The sequence below is a fragment of the Gallus gallus genome, chromosome 12, assembly GCF_016699485.2.
Source record: "Gallus gallus isolate bGalGal1 chromosome 12, bGalGal1.mat.broiler.GRCg7b, whole genome shotgun sequence".
Taxonomy (NCBI): domain Eukaryota; kingdom Metazoa; phylum Chordata; class Aves; order Galliformes; family Phasianidae; genus Gallus; species Gallus gallus.
The window spans coordinates 16,811,012-16,823,935 of NC_052543.1; the positions used below are offsets into that span (position 1 = coordinate 16,811,012).

Consider the following 12,924-nt stretch of genomic DNA (forward strand, 5'->3'; position numbering starts at 1 on the left):
AAATGGAGAATGATGGAAGAGGAAGCAATGATGGAAAGATATGCTTTAAAGCAATTTGCAGTTGGGAAATTATACTGCTCCAGGTTAGGCCCTTAGAAAAACAGTGCAAAGTGCCACATTCTACACTAAATACTGAGCATTGAATAGTTTATATTTACGTGTTTTTTTAATTATTTTTGTTTCTTATTCCAGCACAATAATACCACTTGCTTGGTGTAGAGACATTAGGAAGGGAGTACTACATTTGGGTAATAAAAACTAGTAATCCTCAAGTCTGCTTATGTGTACATAGCCAATGTGCTTTTTTGTCCAGGAAGTTAGCAGGTGTTGGTACTCTATTCCTACTAACAAAATAATTATGAAAAAAATACAGTGGGCTGATTTCAATAATCTGTTGCCCATGTGGAATTAGTATGTGAGGCTAATTCTGATTTCTTTTGAAACGTAATCCAATACATCGCATTGATTAAAGTGTTTCCCTGCTATCTGGAAAATTTGTCACAACTGAGAAACTCCCAGTGCTTAAAAGCCAATGAATACATTTGTACAGTTCCACTTTGTTAAAAAAAGTGACTGTACAAACATAAAATTTATTCCTAATGCTGCTCAATTGTACTCAGCAAAATTCTTCTTTATAAATAGTTACATCTGGAATAACGCAGAAAGAAAAAAATCCATTCATATGAATGCTTCAGAAGACTGCCAAAAACCTACAAATATGCATAATTTCTTAAGAACCTTACAGGCCATGTGACAGATACAATGGGATCTTTCATGGCAAAAAAAAAAGATGAATACATTAATGTACATAAATACTAAAATGTTAAAATGCTCAGCTTTGGTGCCTTCTTTGCTTTGGAACTAAACTGAATATGAGAAAGCTGTAGTTAAACTAGAACATAAAGAATGGATCTTGATGAAATGTGTGGTGGAGCCAGACAGGAGGGTTAACAACAGCATGAGACACAGATATAAATTCTGTGAATTGAGGCCACAGCACAGGTGCAAAATCTTGTACTTGGATTTACTGAACCTCATGGCATTCACCTGGGCTCGCTGCTGGAGCCTGCCTAGGTCTCTCTGAATGGCATCCTGACTCTTGGGCATGTTGACCACACCCCACAGCTTGGCATCATCTGCAGACCTGATGAAGGTGCACTTGATCCTACTGTCTTATGTCCCCAATGTAGGGAGAAGGGTATTATGGGAGACTGTGTCAAAGGCCTTAACTGCAGTTCAGATAGATGACATCAGTGACTCTTCCTTTGTCTACTGATGTAGTTATGCCATCATAAAAATCCCTGAGCATAAGAGTTTACCATGTGTCCTTTAGATATTTTGTACTTTGTTTCTACTTAAATAATGCATGATGTCTTTTGGGTCTTGGTAGTATACTACAGAAACCAAGAAGATTTCTGTAAAAGAAAATTATTTTTCTTTCTATCAAGTTAGACTGATTTATATGGGTTTTATATCATGAATGGTAAACATTTGTATGCGTTGTACAGCTTGTTGGTTCTCTGCTTCACAAATGTCACAGAAGAAAACTTTTTTGCTTAAGAATGAGTAAGAGGCTCTTCTTTGTAGAAATGCATGCAAATCCTTGGGAAGTGCACTATAAAAACGTTAGTTCTGTCAGACTACAGACGTCTGTGCTCCATTTAAAACACTCTTTATGGTCTGATTCACTTCTTTAGCAAGTTCTTAAGACGTCTGCATATTACAAAAAAGCAGCAGAACTTTAAAGATTTTATAGAAACTAGAGCAGCAAAAAGCCTGTTTTCTAAACCTTTTCCTCAGGAACTGGAGAAAGAAGGTTCAAAATATAGGTTAATTCTTCTTGCAACTCCATCTAATCCCTCTTTTATTTCCCTCATATGGACAGTCTCTCTCTCTCTCTTATACGTTTTAGAAAAAAGAACAGTATTGTTTAGTAATGGACTGTTTCCGTGTGTGTGCATTTCCTTCTGCCTTGTGAGCCGTCCATGACAAAATAGTTAAGGCCAAAGAAAAATTCTTTTCTTGAGAGTACATTTGTTCTTGAAACCATTAACTTCCAAAGAGAAAATCTTGGTAAAAAGACCACTGAAATAAAGGAATTTTTATTCTATTAGCAATTAGCTCATTTATGTATTGACAATACACCACCAGCACTGTACACTGCATACTGAAATGTACCTGCTTCTGGCTGGATTCTCAGGCTCTGCTCCTGTTTTATCATTTGCTTCAATGAAAACTGTTTTACATCAATGCTGAGGCTTCTGAAACTCTTACACTTTCTCTGAACACTTACACAGAGTACACTTGGAGTATCTTCTTAAATGTGCATTTATCTTGTAAAATGATTTTAAGTAAGGGCAGAAATACTTCTACATATTTTGTCAGTATTAAAATGACAATCTTTTGCATATCTTCTCGTGGCTTAATAACCTCGGTCAGTATAAAACTAGACAAGTTTACCAGTCTTCCTTTTTTAATGACTCTTTCTGCCATCTCAGTTGCATGACCCAAGGGAACCAATCAATTACATTTATGAGTGAGGTACAAACAACAGCCATAAATAATTATGAATTGCTAATGAGAATAATCCAGAAACTGCAATTACTCACTGTCTCTCATTTTCTAGATTTGCCTGTGTATGGAAAACTAGCAAATATTTTGAAGAACAATGCTTCTGCAGTGATGTTACTTCACAACACACCCATTCCCATTTCTGGACTGTTGCTTGCCATTTGCAGCTTTTGAGTCCATCTTCCCACTCCCCTCCCTTCTTTCACAAATGTCCCCTTAATGTAAGATGGGGAAAGAGCAGTGCAGGTTAGCTCAGAAGATATCTATCTTGAAGAAGGTTATTGAAGTTGCTGTCAGGAAGAGATGGAAAAAAATCTCCAGTGTTGCTATTTGGGAATCCAGCAGCAGTAGCAGATCCAACCGGTTCAGCTGGGAGCCTGCTCTTTCAGTAGCTACCTGATATCAGGTGTCTGCACCTTGTGATCTTGTGCCACCTGCTTCCAGAAGCAGAGCAGCGCTGTCAGCTGCAGAACACAAACCTTAGAAGCTGTAGCGTGGGTAGAAGCCTCGTCACCACCTCACCTCTGCCCTTTCAGCCCATGCTGCTTGAACATGTCCTACAATTTCCAATGTGCTATTTGTGTTAAAAAACAAAACAAAACAAAACAAAAAACCCTTAATTTTCCTTTAGTTGGCTAAAATAGATAGCAGTTATACAGACACAGTAAGGTTATGTACAAGAGCCTATGTTGCACTCTATGAGCAAACCTTCTAAATTAAAAAAGGCTTTCTTATCAACTGTGATTTTTTAATGTATGCATGTTCAGTTTCTCAAAAATGATACTGTCGGACCTAATTCTGTGTGTAAGTGCGTACAGTCCATGAAAACACAAAAACAAAATATTGTTTTAGTCTGATTGTACAATTAGTTTTTCTATGAAGCATTTTATTTTTCAAGAGTTCCTGAGGGGTCTGAAGGCAGTGTTTGGAAAGTCTACTGAATCCATCTAAGGTATTGTTTCAGGATAAAGCCAGAAGAAATTTCATCACTTAGAAATGAAATTAGGAAGTGCCTAGTTCCTGTGCCAGTGGAGAGTGTGTCTCATCATCTACAACAAGATCACACCCAGAATTATCATTGGGTTGAATCAAGCAATAGAAACTATACTGTGATGCTTCAGTTTTTCTATTAGATGAGTCTCTAGCTTTTTACCTAAAGCTATATTGAATTAGTAGGAAGGCTTGCTTCCATAGTCACTGTTTAGTGAATATTGAAGTGCTGTTTGTATACAGTGAATTGTATGTATTGTTATCTATTATTTACTCTTCCACCCTCCTGTCAAATTCCTAACTGGTTCAGGAGGACTAGCTGGATCTGCTTACATTTACCTACCTAGCCTCTGAAAGAAACAATCCAATTTATGTCAAAGTGTAGAGTTGTACTGTTCTAGTGAAAATGAAGCATGACCTTTTGTTTCATTATTAATGAACACAACAAAACACATTTATTAAATCTGCACTTTTTCATTAGTCCATATGTTTTCTTTTTCTCAGCCCATGTCTGACATGTGACAGTAAAGCAGAGTGATTGTCCCTAGTGCCTTCTCCCTTGTGATTTCTTGCCACCTGCTTCATAGCATTAAACAGATGTATAAGTGCAAAGCATTACAAAACCTGTCTTTTCAATCATTTATCACTTAAAATAATAATTAAAAAAAAATAGAGCTATGCTATGGTCAATCAATATATCTGCTAAATGTAAAGAGAAAAGGCATTGCAGATTTTAGGAAGACTATGAAGCAGTAAGATATTTCAGGTACACAGTAGGTCAAGTTATCAATTTATACTGCAAGTAACCACAAGGCATTTTGTTTATTTCATATCACAACTTGTTTATGTTCTGTTAATGACCAAAATATCTCTCTCACATGCAATAAAGAGTATCTTCAGAGAAATTCTAACAGAGGCATTACATTATTCATTGTCAAGTGAAGAGGAAAATTTCAATTGCCAGTTTCTGGTAAATGCCTAATTAAGAAAGGGGCCTTCTGAGCCACAGACAGGCGCCACAATCATTAAAGGGCAGTTTTCTGAAGATTATGAGTCTCCAGTATGTCAAGCAGAGTTTTTCTACAGCTGAACTAATTCAGCAGTGGAAAACCCTGTCTAGAACAAAGCCCTTGGAATTAACGTCTTGTTTAAGCAAACACATGCCTACTTTGAAGTAAGTGCGATAGGTTCACAACTGTTATTGAGGTCAAGTTTAATGGTAGCAAAGTGACAGAATATGACTTCAACAGTATTCTTAATTTCAGCTTCAGCACAGAAAGTGTACATACAGTGTATTTGAAGCCATACACTGTATATCAAGTAGACTAGTTTACTATAATTGGTACAACCAGTTCAGTCTTAACACTGAAAACTCCTGAAATGCAGACTAACTAATTCTCTGGCTGCCCAATTAAATTTGATGGTGTGAAAAGCATATACACATATATACATAATTATTTTTCTTTCCCAAGCCTTACAGCTTTGATTAGAAAATTCTTTTTGAGATGGATTTTTGTTTTGGCAAGTCCTGATTTGGCCCTGATTTGCGATAACATCATTACTAAGAAATGTTTAAATCTAGTCAGTCTGTGTCCTTGAATCAGCCTTTGTTAACACTGATTGCTTTATTTTTTGTAATTCTAAATATGTGAATAGGATTCTAATGACAAGGGAGGCATATCAGAGATCAGCTCAGTGCAACTAGCATGTGTATCAGTCTCCTTGCATGAGCTGCTGCTGGAAGTTGAAATATAGTGTCAGCTACTTCCTCATCACTACCATCTTCTCATTAGCACAGCAATTTGTATGCTAACCTTGGTGTTTATATTACTTTAGCCACATAATATCTTAATCTAGTTTAAAGGATGAATCCAGTTTGCCCACTATTGTTTTTACCATTGCTGTTGTTATACTTCTCTGAGAAATGCGTCTGGCAAAGAGCATGTGGACAGAGCTTTCAGGTTCTGAAAACGCTACAAGGTCATTGCATCAACTGTTTGTTTTATGCGAGAGGTGCCAGCTCAACAGTCAGAGAGGTAGAAGTCATCAGCCCTCAGATCATCTGAAGCAAGGGCAGTGGCAATGAGATCTTGTTTCCTGCCAGTGTTTCTGTCCTTGTTCTGTCTCCATTCTGGCTTAAACCACAATTTCTCATCTTGAAGTATAGGTTTTGATGGGTTGTTGTTACGATATATTTCTACCATGGGAAGCAGATGAACTCCATCATCTTGAATCCCAGGGAACAGCTCTGAACGTTGCCTGTACAGTGAGAGTCATTTGATATAAAATCCTGTGTTATTACTCTTGGAATTTTAGATGTCTATTGAGGAAGTACTTACCTTTCCAAATGAGTGTAAATGTGTGCTTAGAGTGAGATAGGTAGTTAAAAAACTGAGGTCCTAATCTTTGTTTTATTTTACAAACTCAAAAGCCGTGCTTCAGATGGTATATTCTTCTTTAAGTTTCCTTCAATGGAGATTACTTTTTGTTCCCCAAAGTATTTCCCTACAAAAGGAAGAGCCCATATTTCTGCTGTTGTTTGTACAGGAGCTACAGACATTGAGAAAAGAAAACTGGCCTGCAACATCTTCCCCATTTTATGATTTTACCCTTAAGAAAACTCTTTTGTTTTGTCCCTCTATTTTCACCAACAAAAATATTCTGGAGAAAATGTCCATATAAATTGAAACCCGAACTCTAATAGCATATAATTACTTCATTTCATATGCTATGTGCAACTGGGAAGTGAACCTCAGGATATATCTATGGTATATGCACCATGTTGCTGCCCCAAGCATGCTTATCACCAGTGACACTGTTCAGCATCAAGATTTCAAGCTGCCACAGTCCCCTTTGTATTTGTAGTGCAAAGCATTGATATGCACAGCTACAATAGCCTTTAATGACTAGGTGTCTTAATTTGCTTTTTATTATGTGATTAAAGGTACAATAAGGTATGTGTTCAACAAGAGGGAAGACCATTGTTCTGCATCATTAAGCTCACAGCAGCCCAAAAAGAAATTGTAGGCAATATGCCAAAGCCCTTAATGAAGAGGATCTCTTTGAATTATCTATGGATGAGGAAGGGATAAAGCCTGAGCCCTGGTATATTTGATCCTCTTTGTGCTCTCTGTTATGAGGACTTACGGAGCCAGATGAACCAGACCTTCTGGAATTGTATTTTATTGAAGCATTATTTTCCCAGCCACATTAAAGCTCTTGGCCTAATAGAGAAAGTACAGTTATGTACTATTATTAATTCTTGCAAGTGTTTTCTGAATTCCTACACCTCAGAGCCATTAACCTTCTAAAAATAAGGTTAAGGGGATTTATTTGTAACAATGCCCAAATTTCCTAAAACCAAATTATGTAAATTTTGGTCTAACTCAGACTTTGAAAAAAACCTCTTTTAGTTTTCTCAGGAATGGCACTGTCAGCTTATGACACAATATAAGGGTTACATGGATGATGCCAAATAAAACCCACTGTAAGAGATATTACTGCTAACATACTTTTAGAACTTTTGCCTTTCATATCCTGGTATTTTAATGAAAATGATGCTTCATACCCCTTACCGTTAAATTTTTACTGATTGCTCTCAAGTTATATGAGGATGCTTTTTTATAGTCATAGTGACATTTAATTAGCTGGACATTCTCCCTAAGCCATAGAATTCCCTCCCACCTATCTTGAGAGAAAGTAGTATGCTGTTGAAATAATGTTCATAATCATTTGTATTCTGGAATAATCAGGGTTTATGGTCTTAAAGAATTCAGATCTATGTTAGAAATCCTAGTTTTATAGGATTACACACACCTTTCACTTCTACAGGAGCTGAGAGTATTCCAACCATGTTTCCCCAAAGGACTCTCATGCTCAGCATTAATTACTGCTGCTGTGCACTGAGCTGCTTCTGCTGCAGAAACAAGGTTGCAAGACTGCAGGTTGATTACTAAATCCAGCTCCCTTTCAGACTGCCGTGCACCAGCAGTCAGCACCCGATAGTTCAGTCAGCTCAGGTATCACCAGGACTGTTCCTGTGACTGATTTTAAGGACATGTATTTAAGGAACGCTACACTGCATCTGTTACGAGATGTCAGTAAGTTGCAAAGGTTTTCTGATTCCTTCATTTCACATCAAAGATTGCAAATGCTTTGTAAACAATTAAATTGTGAATAATTTGTAGCTCTGGTTGTTGAACTTCTGAATGAGATTCACTGATAGTCATCAAATCTAGACTGCATGGAAACTTGGTGGCTCTGGGGAATAAGTAACAATCACAACAGCCACGGCATGATCTGAGCTGAGAGCACAGCAACAGAACGAGCACCAACTCTGCTGTTGCAGGCAGCATGTGAAGCCGGTTCTCCGTATGAAACAATGTCCAAGAAATCTGATAATCTTTTTCTGAAATTCTTCCCATCATCACATGCGCAGCAGATTAGCAAGTGGAAGTGGGTTAGTATAAATAGAAATGACAGTAGGCATGTCTTTCTATTTGTTCTCACAAGTTATTTTTTCCTCCACAAAGCAACAGTCTGTCCTTTGGGTAAGCGAGTGGGAATTAGATCAAAACTATGTCTTTAAAATTTAATCGCTTTCCTATTAGCATAACATACAAAACACATATATTATTCACTGTGTTGTCAGTGCCATCAGTATCTGTGATCAAATGCAGGTAGCAGCACAGCAAAGAGCCTAAGGTTTCACCGCCCTGCGATGCTGAGCAGTACCCTCTGCTGGCAAGCAAACACATGGCAGTGCTGGGAAATGTCACCCCCCCAGTCCTCGTGTCACTTGGCAATTGTCATGTGTTCTAAACAGCACTAGGAATGGCAAAGTAGTAAAGTACAATTTGAGAGATCTGGATATTTCCTATTTATCCTATTTAACCGTATTCTGCTGATGGTTGTTTCAAGAAATCAGGTAAGAGTCCCTTAAAAACCTGGCCACCACTGTTTTGGTCAAAATCATACTCCAGATGCAACAGAGTTAGAAATTTCAGAGAGATAAACAATACAGTTAGAAAGAAGAGCAGAAAGACAGGAAGTGATATTTTTATAATAGAAGTTGGTGTGTTATCACATTTTTTGAAAACTTATCAGCTGCTCCATATGAAGAATTGGGTGTATAAAGATCTGTAGAGTATTAGTTTTCATCTGCTATCAATTCTAGCTATTTGTTAGCTGATATTCCTGCACCTGAAGGTAAAAGAACAGGACATAAACTTATATTGGCAGGAAGCAGACTCAGCAATGAATGAATGCATGGCACAGAAAGTATCTATACGTACTTGTGAGCAGAGACAAAACCTTCCGAGCATCAATCACTGCCTGTGTCTTCCTAACTTGCTCAGAGTGTGTGACCAAGCAATGACCCTCCTCTTGAAATTTTACTAGTGCATACTGGAGAAATAAAGCAGTGCCCTGTTTCTTGATAGAAAATTATGCAAAAAGTTTGATGTATAATAGCATATATTTAAATATTTGATGTTCTGCAAGTGTAAAGTAGGGAAAGTAAAAACATAATCATTATCTTACATACATGAAATTAGGCAACAGACCCTTTCATTTCCACTTGTATTATATATATATATACACATATATATATATACACACACCATTTTTGGTATTCCATCTTCCCTGTCATTAACAGTGGTTACAAGCCTAAAAGAGAACATTTACTTTTAGAAATGAAATCTAATGCTTTACCTGACAAACTTCATACAGTAATTTGTACTGTTCTTCTTGCTTCTGTAGAGTGCACAAACTGCATCCCATGTTTAAACAAGTGGCAGAAAAGATCTTCCTTATTCAGCAGTGCAGCCACAGAAATCTGTGTTAACAGGCATGCATGCAGATATCCTTTGAAACACCTAGGTGGGTCGGCTGACCTGGAGCACTTCACAGTGGTATCGCACAGAATGTTGCAGAGCAACCCTGCTCTTTTCTTTACAGCTTTCCCTCTCCCTGGCAGTACACAACACTCCCTCTGCTGCTTCACTCTGGCTGCCGTACTCAGCGCCAAAGCGCGCACTATATACTGCTACTCATGCATATTAATCAGCTCTCATTGACTATTCATAACAGACAGTGATACAGAAGCTATAATTGCCAACTATGACAGCTGAAATTTCTCTAATTAACAGGCAAGTGCTTCAGTAGCAGGCATAATAAAAGACACTAACAATTTTGTAAACCATTTTGTAGCAATTACAAATAAACATGACTACATTTTACTATGGTCCCTCAGGATAATTCTTAACATATTTAAGCAGACCAGAAATACATTTTAAATGTAAGGCACAGTGCAGTGAATCTAATAGCATGCAACTGGGCAGTGGCTGCAGCAAAGTTGAATGTGCTCAGAAGCATTTATTTTTGACTCATACTGTGTTGGCATCAGAGGAGCTCAGTTATAGCAGGAGATGACTGAACTAGGAATTTAACACAACACAGAAAGGCCATCCCTATCCCTGAAAGCTCATGTACAGCTGTCAGGGTTTGACTGCAAAGCAGTAGAGATGTTACTGCTAAATGTATGTGGACTTAGAAAAAAATAAATAAATAAAAGCATTGGATTTTTATAGATTAGCTTTAGGTTAATATTTATACCAACTGAAAAATGGCCACTTGTGCTGATTTCTCTATTTTATTAAAACTCAAAATGTTCCCCATTCACAGAAAAGATGTACAGTAGTATGGCATGTATTTACTATTTACGTGCCTCGATCTGCCTGTGCCACAGATGTAAAATATGAAACATCAGTGAAGTGCCCAACAAACTAGAAAAGCACCCCTAAGTGTAAGCTTTATGGCTATTGCTCACCCTGCAGGACATGCTGCCCTGTGTTAAGAGTTTGGATTGAGCATGTTTAAACATTTAGGAGGTATGCATTCTTACAATCTTATTTCAATTTATTTTGCTACAAAGAAAAGAAGCCAGAGTAGCATAAGAAGATGAAAAGTTTAATTCAGATACAAGTGTGTCATGGCAGAAGGCCTTCATCTCATGCTGTGGTCATCTACCTGGTTTCTGACTGTTGGCTTAGCAGATTTCAGAGGAAATTTTGAGTGAGGATCACGTGCAGCTTTTATGTACAACCTCAGTGCGTAGGTACCTTGCTGTAAGATACCCAACTACTGCTACAATTATACTGACACATTTTGCATTAAAATGGTCATCTACTGAAATGCAGTTCATGCTATGTATGTTTTAGTGCTAGATTTACTAGGTAGAGACTGTGACAAGAAGGGATCCCTGCACTCTAGAGAATGTGTTTTGACAGTAGTCTGCCCACCTCTGGGAAACAAAGATGGGAAACTTCTTCACATCCCTGTCAAATGTCAGAAACCTCCAAAAGTAAATAGGGGCTCCATTCACGTGATGTTTCTGCCACAATATTCCTGCTGCAACAGTAACTTTCAAGGTTAGAGCAAGACAGAGATTGCCCAGGTCTTACTGCAGGCCCTCTCTGCTGAAGGATTGCGGCTCTTGCTGTTAGATACATTTCTGTCCAAGTGTGTTGGGGGCATCTCCACAGCTGCTTCAGAGCCTGTGGCTGTGGATCTTGAACAACTGGAAAGCTCCTGCACATGGGAATTAGTGCTCCCTCAAAGCAGGAAAGATTATGATAACTGAATTAAATTAAAAGGAAAAAAGATCCTAGCAAAACTGTAAGGGAGTTTATGGCTCTGTCTGGATAATTTTGAGTTACATGGTTTGATTAAGCAACTTAAGGTAAAATTTTCAAAGATGATGCCAATGGCTTTTCTTTTTTAATGGGATTATGTTAATTCTTAAATGCCACTTGCTGTTTAAATGTTAAACTTAGTTCAGGTGGCTGGGTTCAGTCAGGAATTTTTCTCAGAAGTAGCATGCAGCTGGATATGAGAAATAAAACTGAAACATGCATGATATTTCTATTGTAATTTCAGCAGAAATGCATCAATTTATTGTTGTTCTATGGTGATGTAATAGACTGTAAGAGATATTTTTTCATTATATCTAATAACTATCCCTGAGACCAGTAATAATCTCTTTTCATGAAGATTCATCTGATTCAAAAAGATAATCCTTATGTCAGGTCAGGAAAGTAAGTCCAGCAGCGCTCTCTCATATATATGATGCTTTAGAATCTTTAGCTCACAGAGTGAGCACGCTGCTCAGCAGCAAGCAGCATGGCTTAATGGTGTGGCTGCCTTTGTTGCACTGTTGCTCTGGTAAATAAGCCAGCCCAGAAGTCAGGCCAGCAGTTAGCTCAACTGAGGTATTTTCCATTTTTGAAATCTCATTTATATTTCCCTGTTTATCTCATGGACAGAAATTGTGGCACTGTCTCATGTGAGTGTAGCCTAATTTTTTATGGTACTTTGCCAAACTTCAAACATTTGAGCTAAAAACTTCTACTCTGGGCGTTGCCCAAGGTGGACTTTTGTTTTAAAAGGCATATTTCAGCCATAGTGCTTTAGTCATTTCCAAGAGTAAGAGTACAGGAAAAAATACATTGCCTGCCCATGAGAAATTTTGGATATGTTTTCTCTGAGAAAGTTTTAGTATCAATGGAATTTGAAACAAGAATTTGAAGTTTGGCACAGGGATGGCTGGTGCTGTCCCTGTGAAAACTGCTAAATTTGGTCAGCTTTTCATCTGCTGCAGTTTGTGCATTCTCAATAAAAAGTTGTTTCAACTTTTCAGTGTAATTCTTATGTGACTTCTTTAGTGATGAACCAACTCTGTGGGTGATGCCAGATAGTACAAAGAGACTCCTACACTTCAGTTCCTTTGCCTGATTGCTCTTTGTGAGGTTCGGGAATGGACACCAAAACCAAAGATGTGCAGTGATCCTCACTGCTGGACCCAGGTAGCATGCAAAAGCAACATGAACTACACAGGGTGTGTGAATGCCATGACTTTGTAACATACATGCACAGGCCAGTCTCTGTGTTACAGAAACTAGTAAATGTGTTGTATGTGGTCAAGGTAAACCAGCTGCCTTGGTTTGTCCGGATAAGGCAGCTTGTCACTGGGTCTGTCATCTGTGTTAACAATGTGTCATGTGTGGTCTCGCTGGTATGCCGCAGATAATGAGCTTAGCAAAATGTAGGCATAGAGAACATCTTACATCATATGTAATATGAATATTATATTGGTCCCAGCTGAATCTGAGTAATCCAGACTGAATGGGAAGTTACCGAGCCAGCTGACTAGGAACAATGGTAAATAGCCTTTGAATATACAAGGTGCCAGGAAGAGCTTTCGTTAGCATTTATCTAGATTATTTGCTCCCTGTGTGATTACACATGACCAAGTCTGCAAAATCCCTTTTACCAAGATATCTGGCTCCAACTGTCAGGCATTTG

The 12,924-nt window shown here is 38.0% G+C and overlaps 1 protein-coding gene across 2 annotated transcripts in view; it reads right to left on the minus strand.

Moving 5' to 3' along the window:
- Positions 1-12,924, minus strand: part of PDZRN3 (PDZ domain containing ring finger 3) — a 120,810-nt gene that overhangs the window by 18,609 nt on the left and 89,277 nt on the right. The window contains exon 1 of one of the 2 annotated variants that reach the window (XM_015293224.4): positions 9,274-9,572. The exons of the other annotated variant lie outside the window; for it this stretch is intronic. Within the exon in view, the coding sequence (XP_015148710.2) occupies positions 9,274-9,342 (69 nt within the window). The 5' untranslated portion in view covers positions 9,343-9,572. Of the gene's footprint in view, positions 1-9,273; positions 9,573-12,924 lie in introns of those variants that run through there. 2 annotated transcript variants of the gene reach the window in all.